The 21,967-nt window shown below is 35.5% G+C and overlaps 1 protein-coding gene across 3 annotated transcripts; it reads right to left on the bottom strand.

The window, feature by feature from the left end:
- Positions 1 to 553: 553 nt before the first annotated feature.
- On the bottom strand, positions 554 to 21,618 carry LOC123537504 (protein phosphatase inhibitor 2-like). Of its 3 annotated transcripts, none has more exons than XM_045321239.2 (5): positions 21,523 to 21,618; positions 16,220 to 16,429; positions 15,621 to 15,721; positions 13,032 to 13,268; positions 554 to 11,519 (listed from the first exon to the last, which is right to left on the bottom strand). In XM_045321239.2, the coding sequence occupies exons 1-5, from the start codon at positions 21,597 to 21,599 to the stop codon at positions 11,497 to 11,499; spliced, it is 648 nt and encodes a 215-aa protein (XP_045177174.1). In that variant the 5' UTR covers positions 21,600 to 21,618; the 3' UTR covers positions 554 to 11,496. The 3 variants fall into 3 exon arrangements, with proteins under 3 accessions (XP_045177174.1, XP_045177175.1, XP_045177172.1); XM_045321240.2 differs by having other exon boundaries at positions 13,137 to 13,268; XM_045321237.2 differs by having other exon boundaries at positions 554 to 13,268.
- Between the last annotated feature and the right edge of the window lie 349 nt (positions 21,619 to 21,967).

Raw genomic sequence — 21,967 nt, 5'->3', positions numbered from 1 at the left:
GGAGGAAAACCTTACAATAATGCCACTGACCAAGTTTGGTGATGATCCAACAAGTTGTTCATGAGAAGAAGGCATTTAAAGGTATTTCTATTTTTAGCTCTTAATGGCTCCTAAAAGCGGTTGGGTGCCCTCATTTGAACCAAACTGAAATATTTGAACGAACTTGATAGAGGACCATGCGAGGATTCTACTGAGTTTGGTGCAATTCTGACCAGTAGTTTCAGAGGAGATGTCTTTTGAAGAAAACCGGTCGGAGAACTGGTGGACGGTGAGCGTTCACAATAGCTCACCCCGAGCACAAGTATTCATGTGAGCTGGAAGTCTGTGGTTGTGACATCATTATAATGACGTCACTCTAAGTGCAAACTATTTTAGACAAGGTTTTCTCTTTGGGAAAGACAGAAATTTCTAATCCTGGCACCTGGTCCGACAATTGTATACTTTTCCTACTAGGGAGGCAAGAATTATATGTATTATACTGTGAAATGCCATAATATCTTTACATAAAATCAATGTAAAACAAATGGATTTTAACCAAATAAATAACAACGCATTAAGGTACGAGATAATTTATTTGCACTATCATGTTTAAGCACTTTCAACAAGTCATCAAATCTCTTAAAAATCATGTTTATTCTCCTAATGAGATGAAAACACTTCTATGAAAATAGACATAATCAAGAAATAAAAATGAACAAAAACAAACTCGTAATATTCATATACAAAGTACAGTTGAACCTGATATAGCAGCCCCATGTATTAAGCAGCCAGTTAGCTTACTCTCAGATGGAATTGTTTTGTACTTCTGCCTTTAAAAGCCACCTGCTTTAAGCAGCCACACTTGAATTTTTTTGTACTTCTGCCTTTAAAAGCCATCTGCTTTAAGCAGCCACAATTGAATTTTTTGTACTTCTGCCTTTAAAAGCCACCTGCTTTAAGCAGCCACACTTTAATGTTTTTGTACTTCTGCCTTTAAAAGCCACCTGCTTTAAGCAGCCACACTTTAATGTTTTTGTACTTCTGCCTTTAGAGGCCACCTGCTTTAAGCAGCCACACTTGAATTTTTTGCACTTCTGCCTTTAAAAGCCACCTGCTTTAAGCAGCCACACTGGTCACTTAACTGGCTGCTTCATACAGGACTGACTGCATTTATGATACCCATTTTTTGTCAAAGAAATACAGACTGTTTAGCTATGGTAGTGAATAAAAAGGTTCCATGATAATTCAATAATAGTTTTTTCCAAGAACTTGGAGGTAAACCATTAGAATCTTCTTGGGATCATGATCTACATGGACTGTGAAAACAAATTAAAACCTGCACATATATATCCCAATCTACTTTCTATAAAGACTTTCTTGTTGAAATTTTGTAAATACAGTCAAAACTTTACTTGATAGACCACATCTATTAAGAGACCACTTTCTTTTAGAGACAGCTTTTAGAGTTCCTTTTCATGTTGTGTAAGAACAAATGATGTAATAAATGACCACTTGCGTTAAAACAGACCAGATTTTGTCCATTTCTTAGGTGGTCTCTCAATACATAATTAGTTGTACAGGACAGATTATTCAGTGTGAAATTGTTAGTATTGTGGGAGGGACTAATTTTCATGGTTCAATGAATCTATGAAATTATATCCAAAATAAGTAATATTCTTATTCATTTTACATTCAAAATGTGAAATCCATGAATTCATATTCCCACAAAACAGTTGTTCTGGCCCAAACCACAAAATTTGGAACCCGAGAAATTCAATGATTTTACAGCATTCTAAAAAAAGATTTAATGTTCACACCAAGGAAGAAAAAGTTATCAGAATCCCTCTGTTTTACATGAACAAAAATGATGAAATAGTCCCACTTTCTTTTCACGCAGTTCGTAAAAACAACTGTATTCTTTCCCTTTTTCAACATTTAAAGTTACTCAGGTTGACAAGTAATGAAATATGATGAAAATATGTTTTAAACTGACTGGAATAAAAAATAAGTGGGCCATAATGGCCCTATATCGCTCACCTGTTATCACTGCACTTCTTGTCCTCAGAAAAAATATCTAAGTCCAAAGGACAGGAACAACAAAGGGAAGAAATTTAACCAAAAAGAAAATAAAAATTCTTAAAAGGTACAGATATGTCAAAATACACCTAAAAATTGGAGGTACCATCCATGTTGTACCACAAAAAAGTGGTCTCGGTTTTTCCCTACAGCCAATAATAAAAAAGTTACTAAAAATAAGCTATTTAGGGAAGTAATTAAAAAGAAAATTATTGTAAGTTAACAAAAGAAGGATCTGCCATATAAATCTGTGGACATAAATGAAATTTCAGATCAGTATCTTCATTAGTTACGAAGATATACCCATTTTAATTTGAAATAAAGGGAGGTAATTTGACATAAAATCAGTCCATAGTTATCTACCCTGATTGGCTCAGTCCAACTAATGACAATAATGAAATTTCAAATAAGTCCTATAAGTACTTACTGATATAAATCCATTTTGATTACAATCAGGGGAGGTAATCAGATATAAAATAACTCTGGAACCTACGATTGGATCTGATTTGTCATGGAATCCAAGATTTATTGTTGTTGAAGATATTTTGGAAGTTTGTATCAAATAAAACCATAAATGAAGTCTCTATATGGCTGCAAAAGCCAAAATAGCCAATTCTGGACTTTTAAGGGGCCATAACTCTGGAACCCATGATGGAATCTGGCCAGTTCAAGAAAGGAACCAAGATCTTGTGGTGATACAAGTTGTGTGCCAGTTTGGTTAAAATCAAATCATAAATGAAGCTGCTATTGTGCAGATAAGGTCAAAATAGCTAATTCTGGCCTTTTCAGGGGCCATAACTCTGGAACCCATTATGGCATCTGGTCGGTTCAACAAAGGAACTGAGATCTTATGGTGACACAAGTTTTGTGCAAGTTTGATTAAATTCAAATCATAAATGAAGCTGCTATTGTGCAGACAAGGTCAAAATAGCTAATTCTGGCCCTTCCAGGGGCCATAACTCTGAGACCCATAATGGAATCTTGCCAGTTCAAGAAAGGAACAAAGATCTTATAGTGATACAAGTTATGTGCAAGTCTGGTTAAAATAAAATCATAAATGAAGCTGCTATTGTGCAGACAAGGTCAAAATAGCTAATTCTGGCCCTTTCATGGACCATAACTCTGGAACCCATAATGGAATCTGGCCAGTTCAAGAAAGGAACCGAGATCTTATGGTGATACAAGTTGTGTGCAAGTTTGGTTAAAATAAAATCATAAATGAAACCACTATCGTGCAGACAAGAAATTGTTGACGCACGGACTGACGACGGACGAAGGGTGATCACAAAAGCTCACCTTGTCACTATGTGACAGGTGTGCTAAAAAGAAGAAGCAAATATATCATGCTTTAAGAAGAACAAATTGTTAGGGGCAACCTAAGGCTATTAATCTTTATATTATAAAACTTTTTTGGGGGGGGGGTAAATAAAAATGAGATATTTTAGACTTTCAGACACTACCAGTGAGAAAAAATCCTTGCTCCAGGATCTTAAACCTTATTCTTTTAGTACATTCAAATTCAAGCTTTGTCAACTTAATTCTAAATTTTTTAAAAACTTTATACATAATTTCATCTTAAATCTAAAACTTTCGTTAGGCCTTGATTTAACATTCTCATCTACAAGAGGTTCCATATAGTCAAGGCAAGCCATGGTAGACCTCTGGTTTGAGAGAATGTGAAAATGTGTGTTCGTAACAAAACAAATATACAATGTAGTGTGGTGTACAAACACTTTTAACAAATTGTCATCAAAAATATGTCTACAAGATGATTACAAAACTGTATCATACATTTTGTATCTTATTAAATGAGCCACATCATGAGAAAACCAACATAGTGTGTTTGCGACCAGCATGGATCAAGACCAGTCTGCGCATCCGCACAGTCTGGTCAGGATCCATGCTGTTCGCTAATGGTTTCTCTAATTGCAATAAGCTTTGAAAGCGAACAGCATGGATCCTGACCAGACTGCGCACTATGTTGGTTTTCTCATGTAAGTAAGTAATTTTGATCTGCAAATACAGTTGAAACTCGATATCTCGAACTTGGTAATCTTAAAAGTCTGGCCATCTCAAAGACATTTTCAAGTCCACACCGAAAAAACATGCAAAAAATACCATTTTAAATTCGATTTCGGATATCTCGAAGTTAAACGCTCGATCCCTTCGAATTCAAGATACTGAGTTTTAACTGCAGTTACAATAGGACCTGAGACAGTTATATATTTTTTCCACACACATTCAAGTTTCATATCAGATGCAATATGTCAACTGGAAATTTATGTCATTTTTAAACAATATTAATAAGAAAAGATGCCAATGTAATTAGTATATGCAAATTAATAATTAGGTTGTTAAATCTACATCAAGAAATATGCACTATTTCTTTAGCAAAATATGCAGAAAGAAAAATTCTCGTAATTATTTACATTAATTGAAAAATCGAAGCCCTAATCCTGTTTAACCGAGACTGTTGTACTGTTTCTACAAATTGAAAACTTTCCTGTCAAACTTACTTTCTTTTTAGAATTGAAAAAAAGCATATCATTGTTCCATTACAAAAATGGGGCAATCAGGCTCCCCCACTTACTGTACAGCCATATCTTACTTGTTGACAATGTGAGGCTAAGTATTCTTTTACATTACCTTGGAATGGGGTGGGATAGGTATGGACTCTACAAAACATCAAGATTCAGAAGGTTAATACTAGATGTCCTCTGGCAACTTGTCCAGTCCGCCATCTGACCCCTAACTGTGACCTTGACCTTCGAGACAGGAACCTGGGGTTTGCAAATGACACTACGTCTCATTGAGTTAAACATTCATGCCAAATATAAACAAGATTCATCAATGCATGTCAAAGTTATGGGCCAGACAAGATCTGACATGACCTTTGACCTCCAACTGTGACCTTGACCTTTAAGATAGGAACCTGGGGTTTGCGCACAACACTTTGTCTCACTGAGGTTAACATTCATGCCAAATATAAACAAAATTGCTCCATGCATGTCAAAGTTATGGTCCGGACAAACAAATCCGGATGGATGGACGCACGCATGCACGGACTCTGGCACGCACATACAATAAAAATAATAATATCATGTTCCATGACTCTAGGAGACACAAGCAACGCAAACATGGCCATATGCATATTTCTAACCAAGATAAGGACCATAACCCTGGCCTGGGTAAGTGAAATCTCTAGCAAAACCCTCGGTGCACAACTTCACATGCTGTATAATAATCTTACGTTTCATGACTCTAGTTGAAACATTTTTTGAGATATGCACAACATAAAATTGAACATACGATACAGATGGACAGACAGACATATGGACAAGGGCAAATTTAAGTGCCCCCCTCCCAACCCCACCAAAAACCTTTCGAGGCACAAAAGCAGTTTGATCATATGTGGTCAAAGCTTTCTTTAATAAAGCAATAGATTACTTCACCGATTTCAAATAAGAACTGTTCCATTATCAAATATGTATATTTGATTTTTAAATGGCCTGATGCATTTTCTTTACTAATTTTTAACTGATAAACTTGCATAAATTCCGACAACAGACTATAGCTGAAAGTGTAATATTCCGAAGTTTTGGTCCAATGAGAAGGCTTGAAGCTTGAGAAAAAAGGCATAATTGTTATGTTTTCCCAGACAATCAAATATTACCTTATTTAAAAGAATTCTTTAACATTTTTTCCAAATAAAGGATTGATCAAACTGAAATGCAAAGTTATCAGAAAACATCTATATGTTGAGTGTACAAACAGACTGAACAAACCACAAATTAATGTGTTTATAATTTTCTTTCATAAATAAAAAAAGGTTGAGTTTGAAGACCAGTCTCAAAACCTTTAGCTTGTGATTGGTCGACTCTGAGCTTCAAACTTTTAACTGACCAATGGCAAAGACTGTATTCAGTCTCAAAGCTCTCAGGTGACTGGCTGACTTAAGCTTCACTCAACCAATGGCAAGCTTGCATTCTGGGACTGTTTTTATCGTTGATGCTAGAAATCCAACTGTCTGATTCAATGTTTTCTTTCAAGAAGCAAGACATAATTTGCATACACTTTTAAACATGCCCTATAAGGAGATATGTATTAAGTAAAACTCTTCTCCTATACTGTAAAATCGTTACATTTACTCACAGAAGAAACTGCAATAATCATTTTCCAACTGAGCAAATAAAATAAACTTTTAAACTACTAAAACAACAACCTGAGATAAAAAGTGTTAACCAGGGGGTGTATCTCTACAGCTTGCATATGCAATAACAAAGAAAATATATGTACTGATAAAACACACTTGTAGTCTTGTATCCATGTGTTAACAGATTTTCTGCAGACTGAAACAGTAACAACTAACAACTTTTCACACAACTGTTCAAACTTTAACACACCTTTGTTTCCTGTACAATATCCTGAAATCACCTTCAAATCTGCATAGCAGGCAATATACTTAACAAATGCTTAATCAAGAGTGGCAAAAAGCACTATATAGCAACTAAAGCTGGATTAACTCCTTTGAAAACTTTTAAAAAAGAAAAATTAAAATTCCTGTAACAAGATTCCCAGAATAGCTTAAATTGCAGAGTTAAAAACGGGAAATTAATTTCATCAATTTTATATCTGTTTGTTTTAGTTTTCATGTGTATAACGTCAAACCAACTGTTCAACAAAATTATTTTTCTTCCAGAAATTATTTAAGGTACGGGCTTGCACCTTGACAGAACCACCGTCAAGCATCAAGCCAGCTGGATAGCTCCTTTTTCACATGTAAGAATTTAAAACCATGCGCTTCAGTGTTAGTGATTGCAGTCAGTTTCCCCTTTTTACCACTTGGCAGAAAAGACCCCTTTTCTAACAAACAAATGCTGATTGCTTTCCTCACATTTCACTGTATCCATTTTGAAGAAAAAGAAAAGCTTTATAAATATACTTGACAACTTTATTATGATACTTTGTATTCCTAGAAACATTTAATGTGGCATAAACAACCAATCCACTGATGCTGGAAATTTTTTTAATAAACTGTACTAATATTACTGGAAACTTTCAATCTGCAGGATTGAGAATCCAACCAAAACAAAATTACCATATTCATTTGTTAGTTTTTTTTGGTATTAGTTACAAGTATAAATCCTGCACGATAACTCAAACGATAACATGTTTGATAATAATATTATGATTTTTCTTCATTAAACCGTGTCAATACAGAAAATATTTTTGTATAACATTACAGTATGCACTTAACTTCTATCATTGACAACCTACACGAGAACCATAACAATCAAACAATAATATAAACATGCTGTCGTTTAAATTATCGTGCGGGAGTAGTAACTGATAATTCCTCCAAACAATTAAGATAATATGTCTCCAGTTCCAGCATTTATTGGTGGAGGAAGATCTTAGGTGCTCCTTTAGAATTACTTTGGTAAAAGCAGGCACCTGGATAGAACAACCAACTCTCTGTAAGGCAACTGGATTACTTCCTGACATGCAACAGTTCTATACCCCTTGGGGGGTTTTGTAACTACAGTAGCAAGAGGCAAGCATTTGTAAGTAAGAACACAGCCCTAATGTAACATTCTTTTTTAGGACACATGTTTTCTCATCATATTTTTATTCAATTTCAAAAATGCCCACCAGATAATACGCCTAAATTCCTACACCGGTTGATGTATGAGGTAAAAATTCAATCAGCATTTATATAAGCTAAATAATTAAAAAATAAACATCAGTAAATATTACATGTCAGTTATTTACATTAAATCATAACCGTTAGTATGATATGATAGCAAAAACAAGAGTACCAAGCTGTAAAATTTTAGTATGGAGACCAGTCCAAAATTTCAAGCATCTGATTGGTTCTCGCTGACTGCAAGTGACCAATGGCACGTCTGTATTCATAGACTGGTGTACAAACACATTTTTTAAGACCTTTGAATAAGGTCTAAGAGAAGAAAAGTGTATAAATATGCGTATATAGTCTGGAGGGAAAATAAAACGAAAGCATTGGAAGGGATTCAATGTCTACAAATAGAGTGATTAAATATTAGTAAATTTAAATCAAAAGAAAAACTAAACAAGCCAGAAGCCTCCATTATAAAATTCAACAAATCAACTAAAAAACTAAATAAAAAAAATATACAGATTTGGGAATGGAAGTTGCTTTAATTATAATTATTAACAATTTTAGGGATCTAGGGAAAAATACTAAATTACTATACATCTTGATCCATTACAAAACTTTTTTTTAACACAACAATTTTAGTAAAAATTATTTTACCATAAATACTCATTCAAATAAGTCACTTTTTGTATATTTCATGAAGTTATTCTTGGAATAGTGATACCACAAACCATAATTGTTTTAGTGCATAAACAAAATTTATGAATAATAGACCCAAGGCATCCCCTCACTATTATTTCATGCAAGGTCTAACTCTCTAATTGAGCCAGATACCTTCCGGAAGCCAGCTGAATGACTTCAAAACACTGAATTTGGCCAGGTTTGTACCAACCGTGGTAAGGTGCACATGGAGAAAAATCAGGAACATAAACACCTGCCTTTTAAGACCGCTATATGGTCAATCTGATTTTGAATGAGTATACATGGTATTATAACTTAATTAACCTTTAGCCTGCTGGCGGCAAGAGATTCTGCCTTTGCGACCGGTGTAGACCAAGATCAGCTTCCATGGACGTGCAGGCTGATCATGATCTGCACTGTTCCCTATTCAGTCAGTAAATTTTCAGTGAACACCCCTTTGATAAACAAGTGGTAATGTCCAAAGTGAATAATGGACTAGTCCATTTTAGAAATTTAGCAGGGTAAAGGTTAACAACTGATACTTGAGTATCCTACCAGACCAGCAGTACATTTACAACATACGACATATTCTAGATACAGATCTATACACAAAATTTAACACAATTTTTTTTAACATTATCCTAAATAAACAATCATACACATTGTAAATCAGCAATCAGTAAAAATATTCTGAAACAAGGAAATTATTAACAATATATTTATGAAGAATTTCCTTAAAATGAATAAATGATAGTAATTATTACACACTTTTTTTTTCTATTTCAGATTTATGGCACGCCAACAGGTTACATTGTGCCAAACACTATGACTAAAAATTTAGGTTTAAAATCTCATTTTACATCGAAATGAAAGTAAGATGTATGGAATCGGAACTTTTATACTTGTTGGAATCGCAGAGGTATAGCAAAAACCAAGTTTTCAGACCCTGTAAGTTGCCTATTATGATTATGCAAGGAAAGACGGTGGTTCCAATTTTTTTTTAAACGAAATTCAGAGTTCATAAGCTTTAGGTTAGAAATATGATGAATAAATTATAACTGTTGTATCAAAAGAATGCTGAAATTCACTTAAAAAATTTTTTTCTACCATTTAAGAGTATTTCAAGCTTAATCAGTTCTTTATGATGAAGAGTACAAATGAGTGTACATGTACTGAATTTAATTCTGCATATTTTAAAAATTCTTTTGTATGACAAATCTATGACATCATTATAACGACACGTATCTGACAATAACAACACATCACAACATATATGCTGCTTTCTCCTTGATTCGAGCCTCTTAAATCTTTTAGAGGTGTGCAAATTTTTGTAAACCTGTTCAATTAAATAATTTTTGTTTTTTGTTGCAAAAATATTTGCATTTAACAATGGGCAATAAGAATTACAATGTTATCATCTTTTATATGTACTTTTTTGCATGAGACTGAAGGAGGTGAAACTCCACATCATTTTAAAACTTTCTCATCGATTCGAGCCCTCTGTTTGGAAGGTCATTAAATGTTTATGTTTGCATATTCTATTTCCTTAAAGCAAATTTCTATCAAGTTTGACTTCTTGTTCACTCGTTACAACAGTCGAAATATGCTCGGGGTGCTTTTAATTTGAAATTTGGGCTCACAATATTACCCACTATGTAATTTCCTTTTGAAATAAGTAATTTTAGATGCAAAAATTTAAAATAGGTATTTCATCAATTTTTCAGTGGTTTTAAGACTAATATTTTCCAAGGCATTTTAAAATGTAAATGACAAAAGTTTCTGATGGAAGAACATGCTACATGAGCATGAATTTTACTTAAACACAAGGGCTCGAATCGATGAGAAAGCTCGAATTGACGAGAAACAGGCATAAATGAGCCGCGCCATGAGAAAACCAACGTAGTGGCTTTGCGACCAGCATGCATCCGCGCAGTCTGGTCAGGATCCATGCTGTTTGCTAACAGTTTCTCTAATTGCAATAGACTTGGAAAGCGAACAGCATGGATCCTGACCAGACTTCGCAGATATGCAGGCTGGTCTGGATCCATGCTGGTCACAAAGCCACTATGTTGATTTTCTCATAGCGCGGCTCAAATGAACACAATGGTTACACCATTTTTTTACAGACAAAACAAGTAAAACAGGACTTTAAACCTTGCTTTAGCAAACTGGTCTACAACAGTTCATATAATCTATCATTGCTTCTAGCACTTTTTATCAGTTAGCACTTATTTGCAATTCTTGAAGCAATTTCATTACACCTGTGATCATACAGAAAAATATCTACCTTAACAGCCTGAAAAATATACCTGGCAAGATTTAGTGTCAAGTATTTGTCCACGGCAAAAAAAAGCCTGAGAGTCTAAATAATAGTAAAGCTACCTTCAAGAATATTTTTACATACCAGAATAAATTTCTAGTAAAATATGACACTTTTCTTTATTTTCACATGTAAACTCAACAAAGTGTTTATCAATGGGCAACAGTAATAAAGCAAGGAACCAGCGCAAAACCTGACATTTACATTAAACACAAAATGTAGTTTTGCAAATTGTTTTCTCAACATTTTCAAAAATTAAAATAATGCCATTCTGCCATAGTTTTACATGATTATACCATACAAAATCCTCTCAACATGATTAGAGATAAGCTTCAACATACATGTAGATACAGCACGAAACAAAATGGAGCATGCATTTCTTCACGACATTCTAGAAGTCCTGACTAAACTGGGATTTTTTTACAAATTAATACTGCAGCACAAAGGAATTCACATCACATTCTTTTCACACACCAACAACACCATATGCTACTTATGTTTTTATTAATTTCAATTCCAGAGACCTTAAAATCGTAAGTTCACACTTCATTATTTCTTAACACAAGAAAACGTAAAAGCAGATTTAGTATTTCCTGAACAAAAATGAAGTAGCATGAATCGTCAAAAACTTTTTTTATTCATTCGATGCAATCAGAGCCTTTTTAAAATACTTTTGGAAGTCCACTATGACAAGCTGAAACGATGCTTGTAAAAAATGTATAGGAACGCCAACCACTTGATGACTCTTGGACTATGGACTGGGGAAACAGTCTGATTGCGATGGGCCTCATTTTGCTTCAAATCAGACAACTTTGTCACTGACTCCTGAAAAAAGAAAAGCTTTCTAAGAGATGAAAAGACGGTGCATGCAAAGTCTAATCTAACAGCATGCTTCTAGTCTGAGTCTACTCTGCCTAGAACAGTTCCCCATAGAAAATCATGATCTAGAACAGTTCACCATAGAAAATCAAACATCTAGAACAGTTTACCATAGAAAACCAAACATCTAGAACAGTTCAACATAGAAAATCAAACGTCTAAAACAGTTCACCATAGAAAATGAAATGACTAGAACAATTCACCATAGAAAATGAAATGTCTAGAACAATTCAACATAGAAAATGAAATATCCTGAACAGTTCACCATAGAAAATGAAATGTCTAGAACAAAAAATCAATGTCTAGAACAATTCACCAAAGAAAATCAAACATTTAGAACAGTTCACCATAGAAAAATGAAATATCTAGAACAGTTCACCATAGGAAATGAAAAGTCTAGAACAGTTCACCAAAGAAAATCAAACGTCTAGAACAGTTCACCATAGAAAAGACAAGTCAATGACATTTCACTATCAAAACTCGAATGCTGTTAGACAACTGTTTGCAATAATATACTTTTAACCAATATAAGTAACTGCTACAGAAGTGTCTTAATGAATGGTCTGATACTTCATGAAAAACAATTTACATGGAATGGTTTCTGTTTGAGCCATAAGCAATTTTAGTCCTGTATTTTGTTGATTTTTTTCAGCCATTTCAAATATCAGACATAAATATTTCAGAATGCAGAGAGTTTAACCAGATTGTTTTAGCGAGTTTTTAGTTAACAAACAAAACAACCAATTCCTCTGTGCCTTCTGTACTACTAGTAAAGACTTGCACAGGACATGTGCTTTAATACATTAAACTGGTAACACATGAACTACTGTCTGAAAACGGAGAATCCTTAGATCTATTTTGGCAGGACCCAAAGGTCAGGGTGCTGCTACATTTTACTCACTTGATTTAACATGTTTTCTGACACAACCGTGAGACTCAAGTAAAAGTTCAGCTATTTTAGAATGTGAAATAACCTCATTTTACTGGACAAATCTTTTGAAACCAAGCATAAATCACGAACATTCTGATGTCTGGTATGGCTTTCACACTGTTCTAAACAGTACAACATGCAACATTCGATAAAATCATTTTTTTTCACTGACTTTTCTTCTACCAATTTAATATTTTTCCATAACTTCCATTGCTAGGATCAATGCCTTAAACAAAAGACTGATTTTAGCTCCAATGGAAAGAGAATCATATTAAAATATAAAATTATTCTTGCAATTTTTAATTCTTAATTTTTCTAAACATTAAACACATGTAGAGCCTGCAAAAATAAATGAATTTATGCATTAAATCAATATATACAATTTTTATACAAAACATCAAGTTGACTAATGCTTAATTTCCTACACAATGAATTTTAGAAAGTTGAAAAAAAAAACATTATCTAATTTATTTCAGTTTCTAAGTGGCCGGCTGCATCAACTGTGGTCTCTGCAAGGGCATTCTGACCTAACGCAGAGGTCCCTGAATCCTCGGGAATTCCTGACGATAAATTTGCACCGGTATCAGGTGACTGATCAGTCTGCATTTGAACACTATCGCGTGTATTACTACCATTGTCTCCGTCGTCGCCTGTTTCGTCTTCTTCATCATCATCCTCTTCTTCCATTAATTGCTTCGCTAATTTGACCGCTTGGAATTCGTTATAATGTAGTTTTCGCTTTTGTTCAAAGTCTTTCCTGTGTTCTGAAATGAGAAACGTTCATGGCCCATTATTAATAATCCGAAGAACAAAAAAATTTTATGTTCCTTCCAAACTAATCCTCTTTAAATGATCTTATAGAGGTTATTTGTGTGTGTCTGAGTGATTGTTCATTTCGTCTGAAATGGCCAGCCATTTCTGACTTATGAGACACTTCTGCCTTGTACACACTATGTCTTACCTTCTTAACCTTATCCTTTCATTCCAAGCATCAGACAGGCAGGAATTTGGTAACGATTCTTTATCTGCGTGGTTAGCACTAGCAGCACACTATTGTGGGGCCTCCGTGGCCGAGTGGTTAAGGTCGCTGACTTCGAATCACTTGCCCCTCACCGATGTGGGTTCAAGCATCACTCGGGGAATCAAATTCTTCATGTGAGGAAGACATCCAGCTGGCTTACGGAAGGCCGGTGGTTCTACCCAGGTGCCCGCTCCTGATGAAATAATGCATGGAGAGGCACCAGGGGTCTTCCTTCACCATCAAAGGTGGAAAGTCACCATATGACCTATAATCATGTTGGTGCGATGTTAAACCCAACAAAACAAAACAAACAAACATTATCAGACCTCTGACCTTTGGTTCCTGATGCCAAAGTCTTAACCTCTAAGCTATGATGCATGGTCTGAGCTGAGGAAACTTTAGTGCCATACCAAGTTCAATTCAAATATCATTCTTGGAAATTTTAAAACAAAATTTTGGTATACCATCAACTTAACAATGGATTTCAGACCGTACAAAGCATATGAGCTGGTGTCAGACAAAACATACAACTTGACACTGAAGTCAAAATCAGAAAATGTCAAAAAGTTGTTGTCATTAAATTGAAGTTACATCTAGTAACAATAAATGTATGCAGAAAGTAACTTAAAAGGCTAAAATAATCCACTGAAACTCATCAAAAGTGATGAACCAAAATGTTTGTTAATATCTGTCTTTAATTCAAAGCATAGAAAACAAGGAGCTGCGTTCAATAAACGCTTGATGCCCCCGGTGGCATCCTTGTCGATACAAAGCAATCTAAGTCCAAAACGAGGTCAAGGTCAAACTGAGGTCAGGTGATGTTTGAAGATGAGGAATGGTCACAGGTTACATCTGTAGTAGTATCAATTCATTATTGTAAGCGGTATTGATGCTAGACGAAACTGTCCCATTTGGTTAACCAAGAGATGGCCCATATAAAGCAACCTAAGTCCAAAATGAGGTCAAGGTCAAACTGAGGTCAGGTGATAATTGAAGATGAGGAATGGTCACAGGTTACACCTGTATTAGTATCAATTCATTCTTGTAAGCGGTACTGAAGCTAGACGAAACTGTCCCATTTGGTTAACCGTTAACCAAGAGATGGCCCATATAAAGCAACCTAAGTCCAAAATGAGGTCAAGGTCAAACTGAGGTCAGGTGATGTCTGAAGATGAGGAATGGTCACAGGTTACATCTGCATTAGTATCAAGTCATTCTAGTAAGGGGTATTAATGCTAGACGAAACGGTCCCATTTGGTTAACCTTGTACGGACGGACGAACAAACGAACGGACGGACAGGACAATCACTATATGCCTCCCGCATCAGTAGATGCTGGGGGCATAAAAAAGCAAATTGAAAATTAAGACAAAGTTGTAAGTTTATTCTTTTGCTGGCTCAAAAATCTTTTAACTGCAGTTGAAATAAATTGTGTTTACAAACATTGCTGCACATAACGGACAATGAATGTTACATCCCTTTCATGACATTTTCAGGTACAGAAAATTTTCTACAAAGCACATGTTCCTAAGGTTTCTTAAAGTCATAACTTAAAATGTACCCATTTTTTTAATGATTAAAGTAAATCTATAGCTCTGTGCGCTTGATTTTTGAGATATCTGCCTATGAATAAGAAGTTTTACAAATTTCAAGCTGCTATTTTGACATGATTATGGCATAATTGCAGGAGTTAACTTTTTAGTAACATTTATTCTTTAGAAATATTATCACATTGCCAGTTTTATAAATTAGCATACTGGTTGCCATTTATTCGTGACATGACTAACATTCATGTATCTTAAACATAGTGCAGTACTACCTGAACCTTTAGCCTGCTGGCGGCCAGTGCAGACCAAGATCAGCCTGCAATCCAATCCTTGCAAATCCAATCCTTGCAGGCTGATCATGGTCTGCACTGTTCGCTATTTAGTCAGTAAATTTTCATTAAACACTCCTTGGAATAATAAATGGTACTGCCGAAGTTGAATGATTGACCAGTCCATTTTTTAATTTTTAGAAATTTAGCAGGGTAAAGGTTAAATGTTAACATTACTGAGCTGAATGTTACAAAAATACATAATAAATGTCCTCATCACCTTGCTGCTCTTCTGTCAACTCCTCCTCTTCCTCTTCGTCGCTTGACTCGTCTTCCTCTGTTGACACACGCCTAGTCCTTGGACCTTCTATACCTTCCAATCTGTAATATTAACATTTTTTGCTGTGGTTAAAATCGCTTCGACAAAATTAAAGGTGACTTTCCAGGTTTTGATGTTGGAGAAAGATCCCTGATGTATGGGGCGCCTGGGTAGAACCACCGACCTTCCATTAGCCTGCTGGATGGCTTCCTCACACAAAAGAATTTTACACCCAAAGCGAGGTTTCAGACCCTAAGCTGTGAGGGGCAAATGACCTTAATCACTCAGCCATTCAGGCCCCATGTAATATTAACCTTTAAATAAATAGCCTGCTGCTGGCAAGTGGTTTTGCCCTTGCAACGATTGGAGACCATGATCAGCCTGCACACATTTGTTTAATAAGTGGTACTGCCAAAATTGAATGATGGACCAGTCCATTTAAGAAATTTAGCAGGGTAAAGGTAAAGCAGCCATTGCGTGTTGCTCCCTTGACTGGCTGCTCAGTACAGGTTTTGTACACTACAAGTATATAATTCAGATAGTAAGTACAGTCAACAAACCTTGAGGTAAGAGAAGAAGCATCTAATTTTTTCTTGTCACTGACACTTCCCCGTCGTTCTAGTGTACCCTCCTCCTCATCATCTTCCGGGTCCGAACACTTACTGTACGGGGTCGGCGGCTCGTCAATCTTCATGTGACCATAATCCTTGTCTGGAGGATGATGGGTGGCTATGATATTCATTTCATCCCATGTCATCTCTTTTGTTTTCCTTAAAGGGAAAGGCAATGTTGTTTTGATGTTAATTCCATCTTCTGGGATTTCTTTAATCATTTAAAGAAGTGGAAGAATTTTCAAAATCAACTTAAAAATTATGAGCATTTAAATATTTTATCAAAATGGTGGCCATTTTGTTTCCATGGCAACAAAAAACAAAATGGCAAATTTATTAAAGGCACATAATTATGTGAATTGTATTTACTTATTTTTGTAAAATTAATTCTCTATTTTTTCCAGCTATAATTAATGGAAGATATTACCTTGTTTTACATCTTACACTCAAGAAACAAACATGTATAAAATTAATATATTTAAAAGGTAATTTGCTAATTAAAGAATTCAGCAGTGTGTAAATGATGTCATAAACACACAAAATGGCTGCCTCCATGATCAGTAATTTTCTTAACTTTCAAACTGCCATATCTTTTTCATTAGTGGTCCGATTTTAAAAATTCTTTCAGCATTATGAAAGGTTTGAGAATGACTTTCACACGAAATTAACTGATTGTCAGGCTTCTCTTGTCCTTTAAAGTGACAAAATCACGAAGATAATATGCTCATCTCCTTTTGATTGTAAAGCTTCCTATGAAGTACGGCTAAATTCCTCCAATGGTTGCTGAGAAATACTTCAGACAAGAATTGTACTATAGCATACCACTGTTGAACTAGAAGCTGTTTTTGTCACAAAAACATATGTCTCTCTCTCCCCCCAACCCCCAATGTATTCTAAGGATGGAAGAGGGCATGTCTGTTGGTATGAAGGGCAGGGCAATATGCACAACTACATGTAGGCTTGGTACTGACCACTCTTGTGAAGTTTCATCAAAATCTTTCCAGCAGTTTGACATGCGAAAACCATACAAGATTTGTCTATTTTAGCTCTGGCAGCCATTTTGTGCAGCCAATCGGAATGTGCCAGCGAAATGCATAGCTAGGGTTGGTACTGATCACTTCTGTGAAGTTTCGTAGAAATCCAGCCAGCAGTTTGACCTGTGAAAGCCGAACAAGATTTTTCTTTTTTTTAGCTCTGGTTGCCATTATGTGCAGCGAATAGGAACATGCCAGGGATATGCACAACTAGGGTTGGTACTGATCACTCCTGTGAAGTTTCATCGAAATCTTTCCAGCAGTGCGACAAGTGAAAGCCATACAAGATTTTTCTATTTTTAGCTCTGGTGCCCATTTTGTGCAGCGAATCGGAATGTGCCAGCGATATGCACAACTAAGCTTGGTAATGATCACTCCTGTGAAGTTTCGTCGACATCTGGCCAGCAGTTTGACCTGTGAAAGCCGGACAAGCTTAATGCAAATGGGCAGACAGACTGACGGCGAAGGCAAAAACAATATGTCTACCCCACCTATGGGCATGACGGGGGGAGACATAATAATCAAATGGCAATAACTCTGTGAAAAATCATCGGACCAGAATACGAAGACAATATGCCCATCTCAGTGAAGCTTCCTATGAAGTTTTGCTAAATTCCAACCAGTGGTTGCAGAGAAATACGTGTATGTACTCTGGACAAGAAATGCGGGATGGACGGGCGAGGCGGCAACTATATGCTTCCTCTTCGGATAGCATGTAAACGTAACCAAATCAGGAAGCCAACCGTGACACACTAGTTAGTCCAATAGCTCTTCCTATTTTTCTAATAGTTGAGCTAAAAACATGTAAGATGAAAAGTATCATTTTCTCCTGAGCACAGGATTTTATATTAAATGCATCATTATACTGGTGCTACAATCTAATGTTTTTTCCACTATTTTGGGAATTGTGAAAAATGTGTAGACCTGCTAAGACACACATTTTTTAAAGCAGTGGCTACGATTACGGTACTGTAATCCTAGCCTCCGATTCTAGGATTATGGAAGTTCCGTATTCCTAGACACACCTATGCAACATTATTTCATGTTATCGATCAGCCATTTCGGTCTAGTATAATCTTAAAGAAACAGGCGAAATCAACACCAGTATACATAACTTTTTCTTTCCAAAACCACACTAAATGTTTTTTTTTTTGAAATTGGCAGACACAAAGAATTATATTATATAAGTTCTTAATAATAGCTCAAAAATATTTTTAAAGATATTCATTACTTAAAATTTTTATGATTTGATTTTGCCTGTCACTTTAGATTTCCGCACATATAGAATCGGGCGAAATCAACACCCGTATACATTTTTGTATTTGGTTTTCGCTATTTCAAGTGAAAAAAAGTAAGTTCAAAACATCATTTATGCATGTCTTAACATATATTTGATGCCTCTTAAATACTTCCGTAATCCTAGCCTATCCTCATAGGTGTGTCTAGGAATATGGAACTTCCGTAATCCTAGAATCGGAGGCTAGGATTACGGTACCGTAATCGTAGCCACTGCTTTTAAATTCAGGATAAATGAACTAACAATATTTTTTTAGCTGCTAAGCAAGATGTATGGTAAAAGATAGTAAAGTTATCAATACCAGTCCTATTCATTGAAAAAAAAAAAAAAATTCTACAAGCAAACATGTAATTTCTCAGAATCTGACAAAGCTTGCAATACATAGACATGACTTCTGTAGACATGAAGTATAGTTGCAAAATGTCTCCGCTATTCTGACTGAAAATCTGAACCCGTTACCATTATCACTAGTTTTCTAAATCTAATGTTACTGATTTCAATTAAATTTCTAAAGAGAATTTCATATATATTTTAAGTTTAAAGACCTTTGTCGACAAATTAAAGTAAGTCACTAAGTGGCGAGCTGAAATTCTGCATGAATTCATAACTTTATCATGACATCACAGTACAGATCTCCCTGACACAGTCACCTCCCAGGTACGGCTATTTGCAGACACCTCCCTCACAGATTGCCAGATTGCCAAAGGTTACAAAGCGATCTCCTAAACTTAGAAACTTGGGAAAAAATGTCCCCCCAAACAGGTTAACATACACAACCTGGAAATGGTCCAGCGACGTTCAGTCAGATGGGTCAAAAATGATTATTCACGATACACAAGCGTAACAGACCTACAGAACACCTTAGGCTGGAGCACATTTGAGAAGAGACGTCTAGACACCGGAGGACGGACGTTTTGGCCACGGACGTTTTGGCCCGGACGTTTCGGCCTAGGATCTTTTGGCCTAGGATGTTTTGGCCAAGAAAATTTTTGAGGTAGGATGTTTTGGCCAAAAAAAAATTATTTCCATAATATGCAAATTATGATCTGGACATTAATATGTTATCATATGTTACAGTATAATTGATCATTCTTTTTTAAAAAAATAATTGTGAATAAAATTTATTTTCATAACTCTTTTGGTTTGTTGTAAATGGCAAATATTTTCACAAACACATATACAATGTGTATATGTTTATATGTATACATATATAAAAAGATTATAAAAATAAAAATAAAATACCATGAGTATGTTTTATCATTAGTTCAATTTGTTCACTTATACTAAAACATTCTTTAGAATAATCTCCAGACCATATTTTGCACAATATGGAACCACAATTTATTTTTGGCCAAAACGTCCTACCCCCAAAAAATGCTTGGCCAAAACATCCTAGGCCGAAAGATCCTAGGCAGAAACGTCCGGGCCAAAACGTCAGCTGGCCAAAACGTCCTACATTCCTAGACACCAAACTGGTCATGTTTTACACGATATATCACCATCTTGTAGCCATCCCCCTCCCAACTTACTTAGAAGTCCCAACCAGGTTAACCAGACAGATGCACCCCCTCAGTCTCTGCCAAATTCTTGTCAACTCAGACTTCTTTAAATTCTCCTTCTTCCCCCACACCACAGTCCTGTGGAACAGGTTACCCCCGCATATTGCGACTCTGCCTGATCTTGAATCCTTCAAGCAGGCAGTGGCCCTGTTCCAGTATTAAATATAGCAGTTGTTTTTAATCTTCTTTTTTTCTACTGTTTTTAACAACCATGCTATGTCTTATATTCTTACTATGCCTGGAAGTCTTCTTCCAGTTCTATTTTTATCTTCACTAACATCCAGCATGCACCCTGCCCATAATACTCGCGAGAGGCGTGAGGCAGTAATCAGAGATAGAGATACCTTAGGGGTTCTAACTGACCAATCAGAGAGCTGCATTTTTGAGTACAGGTCTGCCAGTTTCCACTTGGGTATAACTAAGTATATTTACTTATAGTGACTTTAGAAATAAATATCACATGATTTTAGAAATGAAATTAAGATTTCTCACTGCACATGCCCCAGATGATGCTACAAACAACAAAACTTTGAAGTTTCATTGAAATATTATATCAATTTAATAGCGAGCTCGAAGAGCAGGCCCAAAGGGCCTGCTCGAGAATCGAGCTTTACGGTAACGCAAGTATACTTCCACACTTGGTGATGGATTTGAAAAGTTTTGTCGGAAGTTCTTAAAAAGCGCACCCTAACGGATAGGTGCTCACAGGAAGTACTTCTTTCCGGAGTGAATACAGAACTTCATTCAATTGCTAAAAAATATTCATCACTCAACAATAATGAAAGAATGTTTTCGAGTTGTTTGAAAAAAATATTATTTTCATTTAAAAGATCAAGCATCGGCCAGAAAATGGTAAAAATGTCATTAATAAGCAGAAAGAAACGGGAGCGCGGTAATGACGTCACCGTGACACCGGCTTCCCATAATTTTTGCAATGTATGATATTCACTGTTACAGGTATGATGACACTAAATGTAGACTTTTTAAAGTGAATGGGTTCTCTTGAATTCTTGTGAGTAGGGAATAGTTTCTGTGTGACAAATAAATGATGCATAATATTTTTCGCTAAATCCGATTTCTTTGAGCTCGCTTTGAGGCTTTGCCTTATTGCATATTACCTTTATTTTAGTTGAAAGTTTGAGATTTTACACAGGGAGTCTAGGATAAAGTCCGAGTAAAATGTTATCATGACCCAAGTGAAATAAGTATCATTCCGCAATTTTAGGACATGTTAAAATTATGAATTTTGGACTGGATTTTGGATAAAATAGACATGACTGATAAAGATACTTGAAGAATTGTTACATAAAGCATGCAAAACTTGCAACATTCTAATGTGATTCTTATACAAATAAAACATACGAATGATGATCATTATTGTCAAAGCTTGTAGAAGTTTTTAAGATTCCTTTCCGTGGTTTCTTTTCTGAGGAAGCCATTTTGAACACTTCCGGAATATTAATTGTAAGACGTAATTTGATTGGTCAGTTTTACATTTTTTGGTTGTGCTATTTCCCGTATCTTACCATACCGGAAACTAGACCGTCCACAGACCGGAGCATAATTTTTTTATTTCGAATAAGTTTTTCTTTGCATTTTCTGAACAAAGTTTAGAGATCACACTGATGAATTTAAAAAAAACACCTCACGAGATTAAGTCTCACAGAACAGCAGGCAAGGATGTAAATGGACGTAGATTTTACGCCCTTGGATGAGAAAGGGTATTATATAAAAAAGAAAATGACACTAGCCTACATATTTCCTAACGCAGCATTTGTTTTTGAAAATTCTTTAATATTACATGGAA

Source organism: Mercenaria mercenaria, chromosome 17 (genome assembly GCF_021730395.1).
Source record: "Mercenaria mercenaria strain notata chromosome 17, MADL_Memer_1, whole genome shotgun sequence".
In the NCBI taxonomy this organism is placed as follows: Eukaryota; Metazoa; Mollusca; class Bivalvia; order Venerida; family Veneridae; genus Mercenaria; species Mercenaria mercenaria.
The sequence above is the reverse complement of the archived record's forward strand: the minus strand, read 5'-3'. Positions and strand labels throughout refer to the sequence as shown.